General features: G+C 36.9%; 3 protein-coding genes and 1 long non-coding RNA gene across 7 annotated transcripts in view; 3 read left to right on the top strand and 1 right to left on the bottom strand.

Moving 5' to 3' along the window:
• Positions 1 to 603: 603 nt before the first annotated feature.
• LOC106095998 (NECAP-like protein CG9132) lies at positions 604 to 10,956 on the top strand. Its single transcript, XM_013263492.2, has 5 exons — positions 604 to 785; positions 4,356 to 4,561; positions 4,636 to 4,826; positions 4,897 to 5,093; positions 9,143 to 10,956. The coding sequence occupies exons 1-5, from the start codon at positions 703 to 705 to the stop codon at positions 9,204 to 9,206; spliced, it is 741 nt and encodes a 246-aa protein (XP_013118946.1). The 5' UTR covers positions 604 to 702; the 3' UTR covers positions 9,207 to 10,956.
• LOC106096000 (uncharacterized) lies at positions 3,649 to 25,139 on the bottom strand. Its single transcript, XR_001222837.2, has 3 exons — positions 24,607 to 25,139; positions 23,538 to 23,635; positions 3,649 to 4,075 (listed from the first exon to the last, which is right to left on the bottom strand). It is a non-coding gene; the product is annotated as an uncharacterized LOC106096000 (long non-coding RNA).
• LOC106095999 (ADP-ribosylation factor-related protein 1) lies at positions 15,468 to 18,373 on the top strand. Its single transcript, XM_013263493.2, has 4 exons — positions 15,468 to 15,676; positions 15,737 to 15,989; positions 17,766 to 17,937; positions 18,028 to 18,373. Exons 1-4 carry the CDS (start codon positions 15,584 to 15,586, stop codon positions 18,110 to 18,112), a joined length of 603 nt encoding a protein of 200 aa, XP_013118947.1. The 5' UTR covers positions 15,468 to 15,583; the 3' UTR covers positions 18,113 to 18,373.
• The window catches only part of LOC106095997 (AP-1 complex subunit gamma-1), a 60,651-nt gene continuing 55,335 nt past the window's right edge, over positions 20,868 to 26,183 (top strand). The window contains exon 1 of one of the 4 annotated variants that reach the window (XM_059366167.1): positions 20,868 to 21,270. In XM_059366167.1, coding sequence (XP_059222150.1) covers positions 21,215 to 21,270 — 56 coding nt within the window. In that variant the 5' untranslated portion in view covers positions 20,868 to 21,214. Of the gene's footprint in view, positions 21,271 to 24,078; positions 24,394 to 26,183 lie in introns of those variants that run through there. The other 3 variants (XM_059366168.1, XM_013263485.2, XM_013263486.2) reach the window with 3 other exon arrangements.

Genomic DNA, 26,183 nt, shown 5'->3' with positions numbered 1-26,183 from the left:
GCGACACAGAACTGGTTGCACTGCAGATATATCTAAATATTGTCCGATCTGGACGATATTCAAAGCGAAGGTGTAGAAGGGTACCAAAACGCGATGTTTAAAATTTCATTAAAATCGGATGAATAATACGACTTTTATGGGCTCAACACCCTATGTCTGAAGATAGGTTTATTTGGCATCTGTATCCAAATATGGTACGAACCACATTTGACAGGAAGTCGCCAAACTCAATGTGCCAATTGTCATCGAAATCGGATAATAAATGGATCTTTTATGGCCTTAATACCCTATATCAGGAGATCGGTCGGTCAGCTATTCAAATAAAGGCCGATCTGGACCACACTTCACAGAATTGTGTATGGGTCTACCAGAACTCACTGTGCCGAATTTCATCGGTAATTACCTGGTAATTACCAATTTACTGTGTAAATAGCTTTTGGGTATTTACCCATCGCCCATCTCTAATAATAGATTATCGGGACCCTATCATCCATTCGGAACTGATATCAAGCTGTACCATCGTGAAGCCCTGGAGATATCCATTGCAGTGAATAAATCCAGCGACGCCGCCGATGTACATTTTTGAAACGGCTCAGCCGACAAGCCGCCGCACACCGTTGCGTCGTTCGTAAATGGAATCGGAATCGAGAAAAGTTTACGGTCTTCGTGTAAAAATTATAGTTTAAATCAATATAAAATAAAATGGAATATGAAAGTGTTCTTCTTGTCAAACCCGAAGTATTCATATACAAAATTCCACCAAGAGCAAATAATCGTGGCTACAGGTAAAAGATTATCTTCAATCCATCAAGAGCAGAAGCAGAAGCTCAAAGAAATCTAATTGGAAGAAAGGAAAAAATATATAAATTATGGAATCATACAGCCAGAATCCTTTTCCATGGATCTAAGCCTAATACACATTGTTTGCGTATGCAGTTTTTGAGAAGAAAAAACGCCCTCATTTATTCGCTTTCATTATTCTGTTGTGTACAGGCAGTTATAATGACGATGATTGATTAAGGAGGGATGATGGAAGTGGAGGATGGGGAAGAAGTATTTTGTTTATGGTGTTTTTCTTTTACACGTAAATTGTTTATAAGATTTTCTTTCTCGCATGATGGTTTTTGTATGCGTGTATGTTCTCTGTTTTTGTGCTGCAGGTTTTGATTTTTGCAAGGTTAAAAAAAATGTTTCTTTTGTTCTTTGCTTTTACCCCATTCCCTCGTTGTTGTTGTTGCTATTGTAGTAAGTGAAGTTTATTACAAATTGATTTTTTTAGTGTATTGTTATCTTTTTTTTTTTTTTAATTGTTATTTTGCCAAATGTGGATTCGTCATCTTAGAATTCCATTCTGGGAACATTTTATGCATTCACATACTGCTCGCTTTGGATATGATCTCTATCTAATCAGCCTGCGTCAGTCAGACAAGTATTTGATGGTATGCAATCGGATATTAGATTCTTTTTAATGAAGTTTAAGGTAGGTTCTGATTAGTCAAATATTTAACCCGGCTTGTTTCATAATTTTCGCCCAAAATATGTCAAATTCGTACATCCATGGTTTTGTGTTCACATTAGACACATTTTGCTTGTTCAAAACAAAACAAAACAGATCAAAAATTGCTTTTTATTTGCCCTATATTCGATTGCATGTAAAATTCGTGTTTCCTTGTTTGATTGAACAAAAAAGTTGTAATTTTAAACAAATTTTAAATGCAATCGAATGTAGGGCAAATAAAAGCCTTTTTGGTCTAATATTGTTGTTGTTGTTGTAGCCACATGTCTCTATATGAAGGTGGCGATCCTTGTCTAGATCCTATAGGTGAGAAGGCTTGTTCCGGTCCAAAGGACCGATCGCCGTGAGACATAATGACCATTGGTTATTTAAAGGCATCAATAACTCTCCTTGTCATATCAAGCATCAAAGGCACTCAGAATTTATACAAAAGCAGGTGCTGCCCGGCCAGTTCTTAATACCGCTGATTGTCGACGACTGCAATCGCCACTATCCGCAACCAGTAGAAGCGCTTGCTAGCTGGCAGCTAAGCTTCTCGTGATAACAATAAACACCATACATATCTGAGCTCAAAGTTCCAGCCTGTGTCGTGCTTATAGCTATCCCGTGCCGTGCTAATGGTTAAATAGATTTGTTTTTGGACAAACAAAATGTGTCAAATAAATGTGTGTAATGTGAATACAAAATCAAGAATGAACGAATTTGACATATTTTGGGCGAAAATGTAAAAACAAGTTGGGTCAAATATTTGACTAATCTGAATGTACCTTAAGGACGAAATAAGCAACAAGTTCTAAGTTAAATAAAATGTTTCTTTCGATTGTTGTCATTATTGTTAGGCATTTACTGCAGGAGTCAAGGCGTTGTTGTTGTAGCTACGTTTTTATGTGGAGGTGGCGATCCTCAAGGTCCTGTAGGTGAGCAAGCTCGTAAACGTACATACATGTACACTGTTTGCACGTAGCGTGAGGTTTAGTGCTACAAGAGAGAACAACATTCATGCAGGCACGATAGCAGATGCGGTAAATGGCTACCGGGGAATGTAGTCCTTGGAGAACGACCGCCTCTCATTGCACCTGAAGAAATTGACATTCCCCGGCAAACCAGAGTAGTTCTGGCTCAATTACGTTCCGGCAGATGCAGCCAACTCAACACCTACGGAGCAAGGATTGATGCCGACGTGCAAGATGTATGTATCGATTGTAACCGGGGACCGCTCGATACACGTCACCTGTTTAACTGCCCGACCAGACCAACTCGACTCAGACCCAGATCCCTGTGGACGCACCTCATCTTAGTCGCAGAGTTCCTGGGTCTTGACACTCAACAGAATCAAGCAGAGGAATGATAGTACACAATAGACTGCTACAACAACAACAGCAAGCTCGTTCCTGTCCAAAGCACCGATTGCCGCGGGAAAGCCTTGTCATATTGAGCATCATAGGCACTTAGTTTTGTGTAAGAGCCGGTGCCGATACCCCTGATTGTCCGCGACTACCGTTGCAGCTGCTCCGCATGGAAATTCCACTATCCGCAACATGTGGACGCGCCCGGTAGCTCGCAGCTAAACTTCTCGTGACAGCAATGAACAACACACAGATTGGACCTAAATGTTCTAGCCTATGTGGTGCTCCCAGTTATCCCGTGTCGGGGTCGTTGGGGTCAAGGCGTATTTATCAGATGCTCAAAAGTCTATAACTCCTCCAGTGCGACGTCCGTACATTGCAATGGTTTGTCAGGTCTCTCAGTAGTGAGAGCGGCAGCTCCAACCCATCTAGGAGAGATACCCTGAACACACCAAGTTACCTCATATTGGTGAATAGCACCAACTTTATCTGGGGTTTTACGTCAAGCCCATTGGTTGACAAATCATGGAACGCGGCCCCAGACCATGATGACAACGTCATCCTCGTAACCAACAAACTTTAGCTAACATTTTCAAATTGAGTGATACAAAATCCTCAATACTTGTGGTTATTGAGCTCTAGTCTAGTAATATAATTCAATACAATAGAATTACACAACCCGCATGCCCACGATGATCGCTGAATACCTTACTTTATCGTCTCTCATAAATACCATTGCCGTCCCATGGCAGACGTTTCTATGTAGCGGATTAGCCCCGTGGTTACTCCTTAGGCATAGGGCTGCAGCCTCAAAGAATGTGTCTTGTCTTGAAAGAGAACATACGTAGTGTGTGGCGGGATTAAAAAAATCTGATTCTGGACTGTTTGCTGGCAGGTCGTTCTCGGTGAGCTTTATTTTTGCATATTCGAACGTGCTTTGGCTTTGTATCTATAATGGTCATTGTCATACTGACTGCGTTACAGGGTATTATGCCAAATATTACGATGTAAGTGTAAAGATGCGAAGATTGGCCTGGTGTTTTATTTACCCATTAAGCGGAATTTTGTGTGATGGTGGGTGAGGTGCCTTATTCTGGTGTCTCTGCATTCAGATTGTTGTTGTAGCAGGTTGTTGTACACTGAGACGGCAGGCTTTGCCGATGAAGATCAATCCGGCACGTACAATCGGTTGCCATAGACGGTCCGGAAATTCCTGATCCGAAAAAGAAAATAGAAAACAATTTAATACTCTGGTGTGGGAGTTTAATTCCTTGCTAGCTTCCGTTGCTTCTATTTAGAATATAAATAAAACCCTTTTTAAAAAAGTTAAGGCAAAAAGCTTTGGTCAAGCTACGGAGATTGCGATTTCGAAGCTGATTAAAGTTTAATTATCAGTACGATAACCCCCCAAAAGATTACATGCTTCCGTGAGCTAATTCGTGAGCTGGACAAATGAATTAATATTATGTTTGTTTAATTTAATATTTTTACAGAGCTGCTGATTGGAATCTGGGAGAACCCACATGGACAGGTCGTATGCGTTTAGCTGCAAAGGGTACGGCTTTAAATCTTAAACTGGAGGATAAAACAAGTGGTGCTCTCTTCGCTAATTGTCCCATAGACACATATCCTGGAGTAGCTATTGAATCTGTTTCGGATAGCTCTCGTTATTTCGTTATAAGGGTTCAAGATGACAATGGTATAAACACAAATATATGAAAAAAGAATTTGAATGTTAGCCCTTTAATAACTCTGCATTTTTCTCTTTAATAGGTCGTTCTGCTTTTCTGGGTTTAGGCTTTGGTGATCGTTCCGATTCCTTTGATTTAAATGTTGCCCTACAAGATCATTTTAAATGGGTAAAAAATCAAGAGCAAATCGAAAAGGAAAAAACTCAGCCTAAGCAAGAATTAGATTTAGGTTTTAAAGAGGGTGAAACCATTAAAATTAATATGAGAATAACGGTATGTTACATTTGGTTTATAAGATTTAAAAACTGCTTCCTCTATTGCTCCTGATTTTCTTTTGTTATAGAAAAAAGATGGCTCAGATGGTCCAAGTCGTACAAAAGCTAAATCTGGCTCCGGAATATTACCACCACCTCCAGGCGGTTTGGGTAAAATAGCCCCTCCACCTTCTAATGCCGGTGCTGTGCGTCAAAGTCCTGGTACTTCCCCAGCACACAGGGTGTCTGGTAATGCAACAGAATGGTCGGATTATGCATCAGCTGGGTAAGTGTTTACGAATGATTGTTGGGTATTAAATACCTGTTTGTCGATTTCAAGGTAAAATTTTTGTGTAACTCAAAAGTTTTCGTGAACAACAAATCAAGCAGAAAAGGAAGCATTTCGAATGACCGTGAATATAAATTTGGATATAACTTAGCCAAGACACAAACCTGGCATTTTAACAGAGTTCTCTGTAACAGAGCTATGTTAAGTGATTAACAGAGCACTGTTAACTAATTTTCTTTTATATTTTAAATAAAAAAAAAATATTTTTACCATTTTCTCACCTAATATTTTCTAAAATCACTTGCTAAAGAATTTATCTACAACTATAAAATGCCTTATAATAACCAAACCCTCAAACCTCTATGCCAAAAATAGAGAAGACGTATATGACCCATTTTTAAAACGGCATTGCAGGGAACTCGTCTAGATAGGTGATAAAAACTAATACCAGAATTAACTCCTACCAAGAGCTTTTAGAATCAGAAGTCCCCATATTCAAATTCTATTTCAGAACGGAGAAATTTCGCCCCAAAAGTTATATTTGAATTTAACATAATGGCCCACTGTGCTGGACTCGTCATAGATAGTCTGCCTGATTAGTTGCTTTATCTAAAGGCGCAATATTACTTTAAGTTCAATGATATCTTTTGTATCCGCCTCCGAACGGTATGCCACTTAGCGAGACCTCTTTATACATATGGATCTTAGAATTTTCATAATATGAACCACATATTTTGATACCTTTATTCATATACCAATTATTATGCATACCTTTTATGGTGGGTACATGACATGTTTAAACCGGGAGTACCTAACAAAATTTGTACTTGTTTTTGATGAAAGAGTGAAAAATAATTTCCGTACATAATGAATGGTTCTTAAATAATAATGAGTGGTATATTTTTTTTTTATAAAAACCGTTAATTTCATTTTTTTTTTATCCTTACTATCCAAGTTTCAAAGATATTTCGTCTTCTTCTACGCAGTCTCGACGTCTCATGGCCCCACGCCAGAGTCTTCCCCTTTCGCATCTATATTGTCTTCAGAGCCTTCAGTGCTTTGAAACCTCCACCTAGAAGACCCTAGACCCTTGCAGAAGCCTATATCGTTCCCTAATCACCAGGAACTCTGCATTCATCCTTATATACTGCAGACTCAGAGACTCTGGCCCTTAGCTCAGATTTCTCTCAGGAGAAGTGATGTCCAGTCCATCCATATCTTTCAATTGATTATCTTGAAAACATAGGTGTCGAAAAGGATCATTATTGGCATAGTTGGTTCTATAATAAGAAATTTTCCAAAGATCAAAATATCTGGTGGTCTGATAGGAACGTTAAAATTCAACTCAAAAGAAAGCAAGAATCTATTTGACCATAGATTATTTTAGTCAAAAACGTAATGTTTAACATTTTCTAAGACTTTTTAATGTAGGAAGCTTTATAAGATTTAATCGGCACTCATACGAAGGTAATGAACTTCGTCCCACCCAAACTGTTTTTGAACTGGTTCTATCAAAACAGAATGATTATTGCATTACGGATCCCACACCACTGAACCGTACTCGAGATTACTTCTGATTAGCGACATATATAAGATTTTCGTTACAGAGAAATCTTTAATTTCTTTACTCCATCGTTTCATAAAGCCAAGAGCACCACGTGCTTTGTTTACAGCCATTGAGATGTGTTGACGGAAGTTTAAGAGTTGGTCTAGAAGGTCTTTAAAGCTATAGACTACTTCAAGTTGATTGGAACCCGCATAAACCATGCAACCAGTCACAATGTCATGTTCCCGACTTTCTCAGTCCAACCATGGTTATCAACTTTTCAGGCAACTTCCTTAAGAGATCATTGTTGTTGATATTGTTGTATCCATTTTCTTTATCCATTTCCTCTTATCTCCATTTACTGCCACACCCATAGTCACTGATTCCCTTTCGATTCTTTCGAAGGCTGCAGTTACAACTTCCGGTGACCGACCTATGATATCGATTTCGTTTGCATAGGCGAGTAGCCCTTGTTGTCTTGTGAGTAGTGTGCCATATCTATTCACATCTGCATCTCCCATAATCTTCTCCAGCTGGATATTAAATATATCACACGATTGGTATTAAATGGTCCGGAGAGATTCTTTCCTATTGTTACTGAGGAACATGTATTAGCAAGAGTCATCCTGCAAAGTCTTATTAATTTTGCAGGGATACAAACTCACACATGGCTTGGAATACCTTTGAACGTATAGGGGTATCGAAAGCGGATTTGTAGTCAACAAAGAGATGGTAGATGTAGATTTGTCCTTCTCGGGTCTTTTCCAGGATTTGGCGCAGTGAGAATATCTGGTCTAGGGTGGATTTACCAGGTCTAAAGCCGCATTGATAGGGCCCAATTATCTCGTTGACTTTAGGTTTCAATCTTTCACACAGTACGCTCGAGAGCATATTGTAGGCAATGGTTGACACATTCCATCTTGTCTCCTTTCTGTACGGGACATAGTATACTGAGGTTCCAAGCGGCATTCTAACAGATTTGAATTTTCTAGCTAACGAGACCACACTGGCGTTGAATAATTTACCACCTACCGGCCAATTTCTTTGTACGTGGTCAACAAGGTTTCTTTGTCAGCATCCCAAGTGCTGCTGGCTAGTGACTTGAGGGCCATGCCTTTTACTTCTAACAGTTACCAGCACTTAGGTGGGGACAAAATACCAGACATAAATCAACTTAGGGGCATGGCAAAACATTTAAGGATTTTTTAAGTAGCACGGAATTCCTAACTTAGAGTTTCTTTTTAGAACTTTATTAGTATTTAAAGCGCACAACAAGACGGTTACTGGCTTACGTTATTGTTGTTGTAGCAGTTTGTTGTGTTTCATCTTTCGTCTGCTGTGTCAAGACCCAGGAACTCTGCGGCTAAGATGGGGTGCGTCTACAGGGATCTGGGTCTGAGTGGGTTTGGCTGGGCATTTAAACAGGTGACGTGTATCGTGCGGTCCCTGGTTACAATCGGGCCATACATCTAGCACGGCTATATCTGCCGGAACGTAATTGAGCCAGAACTACTCTTGTTTGCTGGGGGAGGTCAATTTCTTCAGGTGCAATAGGACGCGGTCGTTCTCCAAGGACTACATTCCCCCGGTAGCCGTTTACCGCATCTGCTACCGTTTCTGCATGTATGTTGTCTACACCTGCTTGATATGCCGCTTGATTTAGAGGTTCTCTCTTGCAGCGCTGAACCTCACGCTCTAGATCATGTAGATCTACCTTAAGGCTTCAGGGCTGTGGATATTTATCCACAAGATGATGATTTGGATGGTATCTACGATAACAGCCCAAAAGGTATTGATTAGACAGCATGTAGCTATATCTTCACACTGGTAGGATCTTTGTCTCCCGATGGAGGTGGTCCACATGGAACTGAGGAGACAGCCCGTCGCAGTTCGGAGGGCGGCATTCTGACAGATCTCACCGGCCAATTGCTTTGTACGTGGTCAACAAGGTTTCTTTGTCTACACCCAAGTGCTGCCAGCAAATGACTTGAGGACCTTGTTTCTACTTTTGACTTTTTGGCAAATTGCTGTGGCATGTGGGGAGAATGTATAAGAGCTGTCAAATGTGACGCCAAATATTTTGGGACACTTGATAGTCGGAATCATTTCTCCACCGACCATCACAGTCAGCTCAGTACTCACCTCACGCGTATTTGTAGTGAACAATGTGGCTGAAGAATTGGTGGAAGATTTCTTCAGATTTCTTGCAGCGAAATATGAGGCAAATTCGTTGAGGTAGACGTTCATCCTATAGCAGATGTCAACAATGGGTGGAGGGCCCGATGCCACGATCGTACAATCGTCCGCATATGATACCATCTCTATGCCGTCTGGAAGGGGTGAAATGGAGGAGGTAGAGGTTAAACCTAACCTCTACTGGCTTAAGTGTATGTCCATAGTGGCATGGGGAGGATTAATATTCGCACCCTCTTTTCAACCAAATCGAAACTTAAAGTTTATAGTTTGCTATTAATTTTTAATCTCTATACACAATTTTCAGATCTGCGCCTGCTCAAAATCAACAACAACAAAGTTCATCAAATGCCAACTGGGTGCAATTTTAAATCTAAGACATAGAAGAAAGTGCATGCGTGTAGAGAGTAAAGAAAACATAGACCGAGAAACAACTGAGTTTATTAGTAATTATTAATGCTAGAGAAATCAGCAAAACAAAAATAACAACATCAAAAAGAAAAAAATCATTCGAAGAGGACACAATACGAATTATATAATAAATGCAGTTATAACATATATATACATACTATATACATTAAATTTAAATATATATACATATGAGAAAATATTAAATTATATATATATGAAAAAAAGAAGAAAAAAAATTTAAAATTTTCAGAAATAACCGCAAAGATATTTAAACAAAATATAAGTTGTTCGTTTTTGTTTTTGTGTGTGTTTAGTTTAAAGAAATTAGTGCAAAAATAAACTTCTTTTAATCAATATAAAATAAAACATTTCCAAATTCTATGCCAGCGGCGAGTTTATAGCTAACTATTCCCATTGCCCTACCAAAAGTGTGCGACGCTGCTTACTAGCTGAGACCACCCACCACCACCACCAATATTGAAATAGTAAAAACAAGCACAATTTTGTGTTATCAACTAAATTAACTATGGATATAAAAAAAACAAAAACAAAAACTTAAAAATCAATTCTCTGTTGTTGTCGAGTAGAGATAAAGAGAAGAGAAAGGCAATAAATTTAATAATGCAAATAAAAATCGAAAATTAACAATTTGCTTAAATGTTTGACAATTAGATTTTATTATGATTATTATTATTATTATTATGATAATTCCACATATATGTTTTATCTTGTTGGAAGCAAATGAAAACTACAAACACAGTAAGAAAAATGTATAATTTTACATTGTTATCTCAGTTTATAACTACTTTGTATCTCAGTAACAGTATACTACAAACATAACCAACAAACAAACAAACAAACATACAAACAAAAAGCAACACCAATCTCCACACAATTAAATTAAACAACAAATCGTTTATATTTGTTATGTATGAACTTGTATGTAATTGTACTTATTTACGCAAACACCACACGCATACAACTCAAACACCACCTCAGAAATCTACTACTACTACTACATACTACTTCTACTATAACTATTATTGCTGTACAACAAATTGTTTTAAAAATTGTTTTCTCTTTTTTTTCTAATGACCATCTTTAGTTTTTTTTTTCTTTTGTTTAATGATAGCTTAAATTTTTATAGTTAAAACTTATGGTTTTCATATGTTTAAATGCAAAACGTAAAGCCTGTAATTTCGAATTTTGTTATATTCGTTTTATTTTTTAGATTCTTTTTTTACCACACATTCTTACATATTCCCTTGTAATTTTATAGTTTTGTTTATTTCAACATTCCTTTATTGAAAAACACAAAGAAATTTTTAAATTAAGTTTAGAAAAACTTCATCATCAGTTATTAATTATGAGAAATTATTAAAAAAAACAAACAAAACAAAACAAAAACAATTTAATAAAATAAAACAAAAGTATTTTGTAAAGAAAAGAATTGTAATTTGATTAAAAGAAAATGTAAACAAAAAAATTTTATTTTCTTATTAATTTTTTATTCATGAAAATTTAATAAAAGTAAATCCATATACATATTTTATTTTATTTTTTTTTGTGTAAGTGTAAATAAATATCAAATTTAAATTAGCTTCATGGGCTCTGGAATTTTATGTAAAAAGCAAATTATAAAATGTGGTTAGACGTAAGCATAAGCAACACAAATGAAGAAATAAACTGTGGTTATATGCAAACAAGGCATGTTTTGCCTTTCATTTGTAGACTAAAAATCCCACTACATAGAAAAAAAAAATAAAAATCTGTTTTAATCCAATTAATTTTTTAATTGAAACTGTATTAATCATGAAATCCAATAAATTTTTTAATTGGAATTTACTTATCACGAAAATGATAATATTAAATATTGATTAAAAAAATTATTAAAATTTCAAATAATTTTTTTAACTGAATCAATTAAAAAAATTATTGACATTTTTAAATTTTCAATTAATTTTTTAATTGATCCAATTAAAAAAATGATTGAAATTTCCGAAATATCCAATTAATTTTTTAATTGGATTAATTAACAACTGCGTCCCGGTAACCGAGTTGATAGCGTGCTTGGATTACCATTACAGCGGTCGTGGGTTCGATTCCCGCCAGAAGCCTTGGTCTGTAGCTACGGTGGTATCACAATGCACTCAAAATTGTCTATGTGAGTCTGTAACTGCCACTCTTACCTAACCTAACCTAATTAAAAACTTCGAAAAGATCGCTCTATGCAATATGATTCACATATGTAAAACTCCTGGAACACGAATTTGTTGTTTATGTTTGAGTTCACGACAACTCCGGTGGTTTTTTCCACAAATGCAACGGAAAATATTGTTTCCCGAATTATAAAAGAAAGATTAGCGAGGCGAGTTTAGATCTAGCTACCGACATAGGCTAACAATAATCAATATATTTTTATTAGAGTATCTTTCATGGAATTTCATGCATTGGGGAAGCAACCCTGACAGAAAAACAATTATCTAGAATATGCTATAATTAGATACTAAAGAAGCCGTTATGCCATTACTATGCATATTTTGATCATAAATTAGATTAGAGTAGCGTTTAGAAATTTAAAAAGGTCGAAAAACTTTTTGTGGGGGCCTTTTTATCTTCAATATATATAGAAAGTGTGGAGGCCACCGTAGCGCTGAACGCCTGGGTTCGAATCCTGGCAGGACCATCAGAAAATCTTTCAGCGGTGCTTATCCCCTCCTAATGCTGGAGAGATTTGTGAGGTACTTTGCCATGTAAAAACTTCTCCCCAAAGAGGTGTCGCTCTGCGGCACGCCGTTCGGACTCGGCTTTAAAAAGGAGGTCCCTTATCATTGAGCTTAAAATTGAATCGGACAGCACTCATTGATTTGTAGGAAGTTTGCCCCAGTTTCTTAATGGAATGTTTATGGGCAGTATTTATTAAAAAGTTCAGGTTCAATTAAAACAAGTACAAGCTTGCTAAGTTCGGCCGGATCGAATTTCTTTGAATGACTTTTTCAATACATATATGAGCTACATCAAGTTTTTGACCGATATGGACCGACTTGTCATAGCTGTTAGAAGTCATAGAAAAATACCACCAAAATTTCATGCAAATAAGTTTAAAATAGCACCCTCCAGTTGCTGAGAGTGTCAAATATCGGTTTATATGGCAGCTATATCAGGTTATGAACCGATCGAGACCATATACCCATATGGCGAAGTTGTTAAAAGTCATACCAAAACGACATATGCAAAATTTCAATCAAATTGGATAAGAATTACGCCCTCTAGATGCTTAAGAAGTCTAATCGGGAGATCGGTGTATATGGCTTCTATATCAGGCTATGGACTGATTTAGACCATACTTGGCACAGTTGTTGGAAGTCATTCCTGTGCAAAATTTCAGACAGATCGTATTAGAATTGCGCCCTCTAGAAGCTCAAGATGTCTAATCGGAAGAACGGTTTATATGGCCCATTTACAATCCCAACCGATCTACACCAATAAGAAGTATTTGTGTAAAATTTCAAGCGCCTAGCTTTACTCCTTCGAAAGATAGCCTGCTTCGACACACAGACGGACGGACATGGCTAGATCGACAAAAAACGTCCTGACGATTAGGAATATATATACTTTATGAGGTCTTAAACGCATATTTCGAAATGTTACAAAGAGAATGACGAAATTAGTATAGCCCCATCCTATGGTTGAGGATATAAAACTTATTGACTCAATTTTATAATTTTAAACAAACAAAATTTCAATCACTATAGCAATTGAAAAAGATTCAATTAAAAAAATGATTGATCGAAGCAATTTTTTAATTGAAAAAAAAATGTATTTTCATTTAAATTTTTAATTGAAAAAATGTTCGTTATATTTTTTTATGTACATACTAATCGGTTATTTATTTCAACAGCAATTAAGTTAAGCAAGCAATTAACTATCCGATGTCTGCCGATTCTATGCACCAGATTGATGCAATTAAGATCTCAATGGAGCAGGGCTGCTAACTTAGTATACGTTTTTTGTCCTTTTTGCTTTCTTGGTAGGCCGCATATCGGAGTGTCTGCTTTATATACTTCTGGTCCATATCAGGATTGAAAGAAACCTTGATTGGTGCATCATAAGGCCGTGGCAGTAAAATATAATCATGCAGGTTAAAGAGCAAGCGCCTGGCAACCGCAGTCGCCAACCGCCGCACTCGGACCTCACATCTGGTCTACTGCTTTCAAAAAGGGTTGAGAGCTGGTAGAAAAAGATAAACATAAAGGTAAACTAAAAGCTGGTATAGAGAAAGAAGTCCCACCGACAAGGGGGTTGCCCCGCCAGCCATCCCCGACACTTTCAGAAGTCCAGAATGATTCGGGAGGTCCAAAGACTGTGGAAACCTACGCCTTCTCTTTGCCGTCGCGGAGCAGTGGCAAAACAGGAGTCTCTTCTGAAGTTACAGAGATTTTTTAGGTTGTTCTGCAGAAAGCATGTAGTCGGAGTATTTTAGGTGGGACAACTCACTCTGGGAATAGGGTTGGATGAGCGATATACGGAGACGGGACAGTTGGGTGTTTCAAGCCAGAGATTGGCCTTGTGGAAAGTGCGGAAGCTGATGGTAAAATCCGCCCAGCACACTCTGTACACTAGAAACTACGTAAGGATGGATGATATCCCTCTTTTGTAGCTTCTGGTTATCAACGAGAAAGCTGTCTAAATAGTGAGGGCTAGAAACGCCGAGGAAAGGTCTTAAAGAGGGTAAAGGTGCTCTTCTACTGTCGCAACTTAAGAAGCTTAGCTGCGAGCTACCGGGCGCGTCCACAGGTTGCGGATAGTGGAATGCTGCATATGAAGTAGCTACAACTGCAGTTGCGGACAATCAGCGTTATTGAGCGGAATAATGAAACATGTTTCATAAATGTTATGAAAAGTTTAATTGGGACGCAATTAAACCTTTTTTTCATAAATTTTATGACAAAATCTTTAATATCATGAACATTTTTCTTTATGTGTATAACAAGGCGAATGAAATTTGAGGCACAAAGCAAGCAGTTAAATTCCGCTGCACACTAGTGTTGTCTTTCGCAGGCCTCTAATAGGCACTAAGTATTTAAGTGAGAGATGGTGCCGGCTGTCTCCCACTGGGACTCTCCACTCGACAGACACACTTGGTTCCCCAATAGGCGGAGAACTCGAAGCCGCCTTCCAAAAACATCGACAAAATAGGCAGTTTCCGATTGCAGAAAAACCAGGTCGTAAGTCCATACTTTGACTCTTGAATCTTCTAGTCTCGACAGAATTTCATATTGAGCTTATCTAATGCGGTTTATATTTGAAAGTTTTTGGTACTTGAAAATTAAAGGCATTAAATTATCCTACATGGGATGTATTTGTTTTTTCGCTTCCTTTGCTTGGTCACAAAATTATTTCATTTTGTTTTTGGATTGCCGTGAAATGAAGAAAGTTGTTAAATACATTTCACCATGCAGTGAGTAACAACAATGATCGTCAAAAGTGTTTAAAAATTTTGCCTTTTGTAAGATTATTGTAAGAAAGAACAAAAGACATAACAATTTCAAAAAATATGATAAATTTGCAAGATTATTAAAAATACAGAGTTTCTAAAGTAAAGAAAGGTAAAAATATTATGGTTGATTTTTTAGCTATAATCTTTTTTGCGCTGGTTTAAACAGCTCACGGACCATTTGAGGCGCAGTAAACGGTAAACATTTGCATGAAATAATCTTCAAACATTAAATTATATGGAACGTACTATCCATTCAAATAAAGATTTAATGCATTTTTCTGAATTTTAAGTCTTTTTTATAAAAACTTTCCTATAGCTCTTAGAATATCACTATTTCTATATGTATATCCTCAACATTCTTTCCGCAATCTAACAATAAATTTCAATGAGTGTTGACTCACTTTTGATGGTCATAGTATACGTTGCGTAAATGTTTACTATACGCTACAATACGTTGTCATAATTGAAAACATATGATTTATAAACATAAGCAGTATTGCCATTAGCAAATAAATTTCCTTGTAATATTCTTTGCCTCACAAACAATATATATATAAATTGGTTACAATTTCCTTTGATGCTTTTGTAAGCGAGCCAGTATTTTTATTGTATAGTGTTTAAATTATGATTAAATATTTTCATATTTCTACTTTGACAACACTCAAATAATTTATAAAATGATTTAGCGATTTTTGGTAACATATATATGGCAACCCTGTTATCATTATTCTCCGGTTGTACGTGTAATTTTTTTGTTTTTAATTTGTTTTCTTTAATATCCAACAAATAAAAAGTTAATGTTAATTAAGTTAGAAATAACGAAATAGTACAACTAAGATGTATACCCTACTGCATGGTTTCTACAAATACTTAACACAAAAGGATGAATATTGTGTTGTGATTCTCGGTCTAGACAATGCGGGAAAAACGGTAAGCAAATGAAGGCATTGCAATATGAAAAGGACTATTTAACTATTATTGATATTCTAGACATATTTAGAGGCAGCAAAAACTAAATTTACAAAAAACTACAAAGGCATGAATCCGGCTAAGATTACTACCACTGTAGGTCTCAATATTGGCACAATTGATGTACAAGGTGTTCGTTTAAATTTTTGGGACTTGGGTGGCCAACATGAATTGCAATCTCTTTGGGATAAATATTATCAGGAATCACACGCTGTGATCTATGTGATTGACTCTAATGACCGAGAACGAATGGATGAATCTAAAATAATATTTGGTGAGTAGATCAACTACAAATTACTGCAATCATTTGTCCCATAATTGCAATATAGACATAAACAGTCTTTTTGGATTTATTCAGTAAGTGGTGTTGACAATTACATGATGCAAACATATCTGAAATTTTTAACATGAGATGCTCAGCTAAGAACTACCGGGTGCGTCCATAGGTTGCGCATATTGGGACACTCCGTACGTAGTAGCTGCAACTGCAGTCGCGAACAATCAATGGCTTCGAGTGGAGAGTCTCAGTGAGAGGTCGGACGGCACCGGGTCTTGTTTGAGAATTGAGTACCTATGATGCTCTATATGATAAGGCGAGTTATTGGTATCTTTAAATAACCAATTGCCATCAAGTTTCTGCAGTGATCGGTGCTATGCTTGATGAGGATCGCTACCACCACATGCAAATATGTGACACCTACAAAAACAACAACAATATCCGAACGACAGAATGTAGTTTGAAGGGAAGCAAAGAATATATTCGCTAATAGTAGCTTAATTAGATTTATCAAACAGCTCAGGAACAAAACCACTTCTCGACAGATCAAAAATGGTACTACACAAAACTACCCATGTTAAAATTAAGGACTTATCTGGGTTGATGTAATTTTTGTTGTAGCCACTTTCGCTGTAAGTATATAAATAGATCTAGCTCCAGGAATCTAGCGGTCCATAGTGATTGTGCAATCACCGGGCTTGTAAATAGATGATTGGTGTAATTGTGTCCTGTGTTGCAAGAAGGGCAGATATTGGGAATGGTATCTTCTAACCTTCAGCGATATGAGCACAAAATTAAACTCATCATCCGCAACTTAATTGGGCCAGAGTAGCTTCGGTTTTTCTAGGTAGGTCTTTCTGTGACGCTGATCTGCATTGAATTATCGGTATAGTTGTTGTTGTTGTAGCCATATATTTTTATGTGGAGGTGGCGATCCTCGTCAAGCCAATAACCTCCTTGTCATATCGAGCATCATAAGCACTCAATATTTGTACAAGAGCCGGTGCCGCCCAGTCTCTCATTGAGGCTCTCCGCTCGATACCGCTGATTGTGCGCGACTACCGTTGCAGCTACTCCGTATGGAGCATTCCACTATCCGCAACCTATGGACGCGCCCGGTAGCTCGCAGCTAAGGTTCTCGTGACTGTAATGAACACCACACAGATTGGAGCTCAATGATCCAGCCTGGGTGGTGCTCACGGATATCTTGTGCCGTTGTTGTTACAGCAGTCAATAATGGCATTAGACTGGAATTCTAAAGGAGTAAACTTTTATTCAGGCTTAAAAGATTATTGTTATATTTATAGCTTTGAAGGCTATTAGTTTATTTAACTTAGTAGTAAAGTGGCAGCCCTTTCCGATGAAGGACCGTATTGCCAACTCCATACAGCCAACCGGCTGCCATGCCCCAGCTAAGAAGTCTTTTTGAAATAGAGCTGATGGTAATATGTGATGGATTCTACAATATGTTCGGCTGATGGAGCAAATTAAGTAAATTAAATGGCTCATATATGAAAGAGGGTAGAGAGATCAGCCACAGCTTATACACAAGTAAATCAAAATCAGTATACAAAAAGTGAACCTTTTGTATGCTCAAGAAGTTCAATAGCAAGATTCTTATAAAAGTTTTTAATTTTGGGTGAAAATATAAAATAGTGATTTAATTCGAAATGGTCTACATGGGATTTATTTCGAAATATGGCCCGATATGGACTGAAGGCGGATACTAGTAATTGCTGAAAAATATAATTCCCCAAAACATTTATATTTCAGACAAAATGATTAAAAACGATCTTTTATCTGGCGTTCCACTACTAATCTTGGCTAATAAACAAGATTTGCCTGATGTTATGGGCGTTAGAGATATTAAACCAGTGTTTCAACAAGCCGGTGGCTTTATTGGTCGAAGAGATTGTCTGACGATACCAGTGTCGGCGCTAACAGGGTGAGTATATGAGTATATATTCTCCCAATGTTATAACTCCTATTATTCATAATATGTGTATAACATACATATTTTTCATTCCCTTGACAGTGAGGGGATTGACGAAGGCATAAAATGGTTGGTGGATGCTATAAAACGACACTCTATCGTGCGACCACCTCGTGTAAATGACTGATAGAGAACATATTGTTAGAGAATACAGTGATTTTATTCCAGATTTTATTTTTACCACATAAAGCACTTTCATTTGATTTGTAAATATACAAGAAAGAAATATTTATATAAATTATTTATAACATACATAATGAATGTATAAGGCTCTCATTTACAAGATGTTAATGATATATGATAAAAATATATACACGTATATGAAAAGAGAAATCCGTACTAAAGCAATTAAAACAAACTGCTTCAAGGTGTGGAAACCATTCCTAAACGTTAGCTTTTTACTGTCTGAAGTATCTACTCTAGGGTTTTCTTTGATCACTAAATGCCAGTTCTTCCACCGCGGCATTCAAGCAAAACTATGTCTTTATTTGTGTAAGAAACTGACAAATCACCTGGAAATATATGTCGATTTTCAACACCATTTAGCTCTCTCTATCTTTTGGTTGCTCTAGTTTACTCACCTATAATAATTAAAGCAATCCTTATCATTACTAAACGAAGTACATATTCTTTGATAACAAGTCGTTAATTATTTACACTGCGCTGCAAGAGATTGTTACAATCAAAAGACACCTTAAAACTATCTAAACAAGATTTATCAAAAAAAAAATTAAATAAATAAATAAAAAAAAAATAATAAAAAAATGAATAATAAAAACTAATAAACAAAAAAAAAATAAATAAAATAAAGAGTCTTCTAATCATCCCAAAGCGGATATTTGGCACGATGGGTGTCAATTGAATGTATTTAGAAGAAGATTAACAAAAATATCAAACAGAAGTGTCAAATCAAATGTGTTAAGGAGCAGAGTACGAAATTGACATTCAAATGCATACATACTACACACATGAAAATTATAGAATACATGAATCACTACGGCCATTAAATAATATTTTTAATCAACGTTTGTAGTGACAACGTAAGACATTTACTTCCCAGATAGTAAAGTCTACCGAAACTCCAACTTTTGATAGAAACTTATTCTAAAAGAATGACAATTAAATTGTAAGCAATAAGGGACAACTTCCTACCACACAGTCAGGCTTGCTTTGGCGGTAACCCGCCCTTCGGTGTATCTTTTGTCTATACTGAAAGGCTCCACCTGGATGTATGCACTAAAACAGTAGACGTTATTGAAGTTTCTCAGTGTTCTCAGAATCTTAGAACATTCCTGTTGTTTCGCTGAGATTTTTGCAAGGTTCTTGGGGTACCTACCGGGACGTAGAAAAGTACAATGTATAAAATTATTATATAAGTCATCACGAGAAGTTTAGCGTCCACAGGTTGCGGATAGTGGAATGCTCCATACGGAGTAGCTGCAACGGCAATCGCGGACAATCAGCGGAGAAATGAGAGACCGGGTGGCATGAGCTCTTGCAAAAATACTGATGCCGAAAATAACCAATGGGTAACCTGTTCCCACAGCGATCGGTCTTTTGGAACGGAACGAGCTTACTCACTTACAGGAGCTTGACGAGGATCACAACCTCCACATGAAAATGTGGCAACAACAACAACTATTTTGCTCAATGAACTGAGTACCAGTGTTTCCACTCAAGAAAATTATGTCCTACCAAAATTTAAGAAAAATCCTCCCAAACCCAACCAAAACCTGCCAAATGTTCTTGAAGACAAAAATGCAGTGTATGTTATTATACCGAAGGATGGCCATTTTGCCATTCTTTTTTTCAACGCTACAAAGTAATATCTCATCGTTACCCATATAGGATCGGGACATTTCTGTTCGTCTGTTTGTTGAAATCATTCCACAGCCTTAATTTCAAAGATGACCTATATCTGGATATAGCACCCTTTATATATATATATATCTTTCGATAAGAAATTGTGAGTTTGTACAGTCGTATTTTTGCCCCAATTTTAATGAACAACCGTGCCGGGCTTAAATGAAGCGATCTCCCGATTTAAGTGTTTGAACCCTTAAATGCGCTTTTACTTTCGCTTTCTGAGTATGGGCCAGATCTGACCACATAGCGCTGTTTTCCGATTGAAGGTATTGAAGGCATAAAAGAAATTTGTAAGAGATCGCTTAACACTCGTACCAGTAACAGAATTTACGCCCTTTTTCCAGAAATTTTAAGTAATGAAACCCTTGGTAACAGTATTTTGCTCCTCGGCGTCCATGACTTTATTTTGCACTCTTAACGAATACACGGAAACGACAAGAAGTGAATAAATTTTGAGTTATCCTCTGCGATTTTGTCGGTAATTAACTTGGTATTCATTTGTTGGAAAAACTTACCAAAAATTGAGGTCAGCCTATCAACCCACCAAGATAATAAAAACCTACCAATTTCGGTAGGAACTTGCCCAGAACGGCAACACTGCTTAGAACACATTGTACGTCACCAAAGAAGAAAATCTTTAAATTCCAATACTAAAAACCAGAAAAGCCTTCTACAAATGTTTAAAGTTCTTACAAACTCATTGAATGCACTGTAACACTTGCTCGCCAGTAGCAAAATTTAACCGTTTTTTATACATCGCTCACCCTTTCATTCCGATGTTGCTTTTGTTTTCATTAGACACTAAGAGATAAGGGACCGTGCGTGTTTGAGTTCTTTTTTCAAAATAATTCAGAGGTATTCCTTTTCATGAGGCGTTAAGTTCTGAGGCAGTCTCTAAAAAGCATTTATAATTTTTATATAAAAAGTTCGACTCAATATCCTAATATATATCTATCTATAGATATCGAATTCAAGATCAGCGGCATGCAACAAAAATCATTTCTAACTAAATTTAATCTGTTCAAAAGAAAACAAAACCACTGAAATGACGAGGAGTTTATAGAAAAAAAAGTAAGATAACATAAAAACGCGTTTGTTATCAAAAGAAACTCTTTGCAGACCTAAAAACGAAATGATCGCTGTTGGTGTTGGTAATAATGATATGGTGTAAATAACCGTCATACTCCCCGTAGAAAAATAACAATATATTAATATTATGTTAAATAAAAAACGTGTCGTCATTCATTCTTAAGCAACAAAAAAATTATATCGATGAAAATTGTGCCTATTGCAGTTGGAATTTGCAACGCATTTTTGAATTAAAGTCTCAGTGATCTAATTATATATCGACAATAATTTAAAAATGTATCCATACTATGAACAGGATTGGAGCGTTTTACCACCTGATAATAATAGAAGGTAAGTCATATATAAATTTCTAGATTATACCTAAATAAAATCTTTAACAGTTAACATCGTTGTGGGTTTACTTAACCCATTAACGACGAATGGGTAGAAAAATATCCAAGAATAAAACTGTGGATGAATGAAACTAGTCAAAAAATGTTTCCCGACATATAAGGTCATATTTTGGGGGAAAATGGCTAGTAAATCGAACACACAATTTTGTGAGATTTCTGGAAACCCTTTACTGTTACTTTTGATAAAAATTACTGTACCACTATTTCTGATAGAACCGATTGGAACTACGATATCCCTGGTAACAGAAGTTAGGGTTAGGTAAGAGTGGCAGTCCTTTACAGACTCACTTAGACAATTTTAAGTCCATTATGATACCACAGTAGCGACAGACCAAGGCTTCTGGCGAGAATCGGACCCACGACCCCTGCACTGGTAATCCAAGCACGCTACCAACTCTGCTACCGGGGCGCCTCACAAAGCTACAGAAATTATATTGACGGATGTTCCAAACTAAACGACCAGGTGGGCTTTGAGGTGTACTCTAAAGATCTAGATATGGTCATATCGAAGAGGTTACCCGACCACTGCAGTGTGTAGCAAGCAGAGATCCTTGCAATTAAGGAAGTAGTGGAATGACTAACATATAATGTCATAACCACTATTGGCATAAATATCTTATCAGGCAGCCATTAAATCCCTGGAGAACGTATTTCTGAACACAAAAACCGCTCTCGACTGTCGCAAATCTCTCAACGAGATGGCTGAACAGTTCAAAATTCACCTGTTCTGGTTGCCGGGCCACAGGGATATCCCAGGGAATTCTAAAGCGAGCTTGTGAGACTAGGAACTACCATACACACTCCAGGGACACTGGAATCTGTGGGTAAGCCTCTAGTGATGTAAGCTATTGGGTTGCCCAAAAAGTAATTGCGGATTTTTCATATAGTCGGCGTTGACAAATTTTTTCACAGCTTGTGACTCTGTAATTGCATTCTTTCTTCTGTCAGTTATCAGCTGTTACTTTTAGCTTGCTTTAGAAAAAAAGTGTAAAAAAAGTATATTTGATTAAAGTTCATTCTAAGTTTTATTAAAAATGAATTTACTTTCTTTTAAAAAATCCGCAATTACTTTTTGGGCAACCCAATATGTTTTCAGGACCAGGCCTGGATAGATGATTGATGGTTGTAAGCATTCCAAAACTATGTGGCCTTATCTAGACTTGAAGAGGTCCACTGCGTTGCTCTCATTGGCTAGAACAGACGTCTCAGTCATTGTGTCCGTGATGACAGGTCACTGTCTAGTCGGAAAACATGTTGACAGACTATAAGTTGCCAGTAACGACTTTTGCAGAAGCTGTGAGAACCGAATATCTTCTGAGTGTGCGTCCCGCATTGGCAGTCAGGAGGAGTTCCCATATCTTTGAAAACCTGTCTGATTTTGCGGATGTGAATATTCGCAAGTTGTTGGAATTTAAAAAGGGGATCTATATGGTTCAACGGTAGGAACTAGAAGGCATCTTCCTTCTCCTGTTCCTCTGGTATCACAATGGACGAAAACGTCTAAGTGAGTCTGATGGCAGACTGCCACTTAAACCTAACCTAATACACTTGCTGCAAAATTACACTTTAAATATCCAGTTTTAGGCAAATCGCTTGAAAAGATTGGGCCCATTTTGACCAACGACACCTGTTGACCACATCATTTAACTAAAATAATTTTGAAAGATATATAACTACAGTTGACATTTTTTCAGATGTTCTCGCTAGGATTCGAACCCAGGCGTTTAACGTCACAGGCGGACATGGTTGCCATTTTTTGTGCCCAAGACCAATAAGTTCAAAATAGAATGATCGCGTTGAGCTTTGTTTTTTAGCGTTGTGTTGATTTTAAAGATTTTTCAACGACTGCTTCATTGGCGGTAACCTTACTTTTTGTTCGCACTACAAATCTTTAGAAAACTCCTTAAACGAGATATTTAGTAAACGTTCGTCCATTACTTAGTTATCCATAAGTTCAAGTAACGTTTGAGGTACTGTTGTATTATTCAATATATAACTATTCATATGTTACAATATTTATTTCAATATTTAAAAGCAGCACTTGAAAATAATAAAATTTGTTCACAAACAAAACTTCAGTTTTTTTTGTCCAGTTACTTCCAGCCCAGCTGAATTAAGGCTGGTACTATATTCGCTTTTCGCGATATTTTTCACCAATTACTTTTTTAAGATAAATAAATAAAATTAAAATAAATAAGCTCTTACGTGATTCTTGCGGGTCGTTAGGGTCAATATGTTTGAAAATGCAAATAAAACAGGTTTATTTCATCCTTTTGTCGAAGATTGTAGAACAACAGTGGTCACTAACAAAAAAAATAAAATAAATAAGATTAAAGCAAAAAAACTTGCTGCTATAAAAAAAGTTTATTTTAAATTTTTCGATGAATTTAACTTTATATGCGATTTGTTGGACGACAAACAATTAATAATTGCTACTTATGGCTGGTACTATGTTCGTTTTTTACTGCTGAAAACCCATTTTTACGATAACTTTTTTGAAATTTTGCCATAAGTAATGAGGGAATGTTCTACTGAATGAAATAAATCAAATGGTTTTGCTTTAAAATCTGTTATCTAAAAAAAGAGCCTTTAGTTGTATTTTTGACCAAGTGGCACACATGGATGGAAAGTGGTGCAAAAATATTAAAAGTATGGCATTCAGTATCACAATAAAAAAGTGGCACACAAGTGGCATCGTCGAAAAAAAATGTCAAACGGTAACGCTGCTTCTGCTTCTAAACGAGCATAGAGCGAGCGAGCGCGAGGAAAAGAGGAAGAAAAAAATTATTCGTTCGTAAATGGAATCGGAATCTGAAAATTACACCATTTAACCATTTATTTACTTTTATTTTGTTTAAAACATATGCAAAAGTAAAATACAGTGCGTGTGAAAATCGTGGCAAACAAAAGTTTTAAAATAAAAATATCCCAACGTTGTGCAAAAGATAAAAAGAAGTGACAAATTGGAAAATTGATTGAGTCAAAAGGCAAGCAAAGAAGAGGGGGAGTGAAAGAAATTGTCGCGTTGTTAAAAAAAGGTTGGCCAAGAAGAAAAAAACGGGTAACAAAACGAAGTGAATTGTGTGCACAAAAAGTGACGAAAAACAAGCCAAATCGGAAGCTGATAAATTATGATTGCCTGATGAAATACAAGTAGTATCAGTGACGACGTGTTTAAAATATGCCAACTTATTTTTTTTTTGTACAAACAAAAAGTGTGAAATTTAAAAATATGTTAACAAAATCATACTTTTAATTGGTAACCAATGCTCACCTTACGGTTGAGTAATAGAAACCGTTTCCATTCTAACAATCAACGGCTGTTACACTGCTGGGATCTCGCTTCTCTTCATATAGTACATTCCATGACATGAAATTACCTTTGTCGTCGAACACCTGTCATCCTAGTACTTTTTGCTAAATAGTTTATGGTTTCTTTTGTTTTTTGTTACGAGAGAGTGTGCGTATGTGCGGCTGCTCTTGAATGACCCGCGGTTAATGATTTTTATGTTTTCCTGCTACATAAATTATTTACATGGCATATCCAACAAAGCATTTTACTTGCGCAAAGGACATAAAGTCCTGCTATTTCACACTTGACCAATTTTTTGTCGTTTTTTTGTTGATTTGTCTGTTTTTCCTTTCTGCAATTTATCTTATCTCTTGCCCTCATTGTTATTGTTTCCATTATCTTTTTTTTTGTTGTTCTTTACTTCTCCAATGTCATTTCAATTGTAAATATAAGTCTCCAATTGCATTTTGAAAGCGGTTTTTATATTGGTTCGTTCAATGTGCATTTATGGTGGATTTCTTCTATAAAAAAATTTAATGATTAGTTGCTAAACCAAATTAACACAATACAGAGTTTTAATACACATTTCATTGAGTATATCTTGGGCTTTTGTTTGATTTTGAAATTTAGTCATGTGTTGTAGAGATTTAAGATATAAACGACACAGAGATGCCAGATATTTTCAGTGAATTTGATGGGCGGAAACCAAGTTTTGTAAAAGTAAAACATTGAACTTGTTTTGATTGAGTACTATGTGTTCCAAGATGCGAATTATAAGTTGGAACATTGCAACAAAGTTTGGGTATTCGTCCAGAGGGATTTGCTCCTAAGTAGAGTGGAATTAACTGGACAGTTAAACAGGTGGCATGTATCGTATTGTCCCGGGACGTTCATCCAACACGGTGGCATCAATCCTAGTTCTGAAGGAGTTGAAGTGGCTGCATTTGCAGGAACACAATTCGGCCAGAACTACTCTGGTTTGCCGATGGAATCTAACTTCCTTAGGTGCATTTCCTGGCGATCGATCTGCAATGACTACGTTATCTCGGACTCCACCTCACGCTTTGATAGCATATATTTGTGCCATCGCACGGGTAGAATTTTTGTCTTCTAATAGAGGTCGTTGTTGTTGTAGCTAAATTTTCATGTGGAGGTGGCGATCTTTGTCAAGTTCCTTTAGCTGAGCAAGCTCGTTCCGGTCCAAAGGATCTGTCGCCGCGGGAGCAGGGCGGTCATTGGTTATTTAAAGGCGCCTTGTCATTTCGAGCATCATAGGGACTCAGTATTTGTGCAAGACGTTCCGCCCGGTCTCTTACTGAAACTCTCCGCTCGATACCGCTTGTAGTCCGTGACTGTCGTTGCAGCTACTCCGTATGGAGCATTCTACTATCAGCAACCTGTGGACGCGCCCGCAGCTAAGCTTCTCGTGACAGAGACGAACCTCACACAGATCGGACCTCATCGGTTTGTGGTACTCTCAGCTATCCCACGCCGGGTTCTGATGGATGGTGAGTGGAACAAGCCCGCCGCAGAACGTTGTGCAGCTCTTGGACCGCTTT

Source organism: Stomoxys calcitrans, chromosome 4, assembly GCF_963082655.1.
Source record: "Stomoxys calcitrans chromosome 4, idStoCalc2.1, whole genome shotgun sequence".
NCBI lineage: Eukaryota > Metazoa > Arthropoda > Insecta > Diptera > Muscidae > Stomoxys > Stomoxys calcitrans.
The sequence above is the reverse complement of the archived record's forward strand: the minus strand, read 5'-3'. Positions and strand labels throughout refer to the sequence as shown.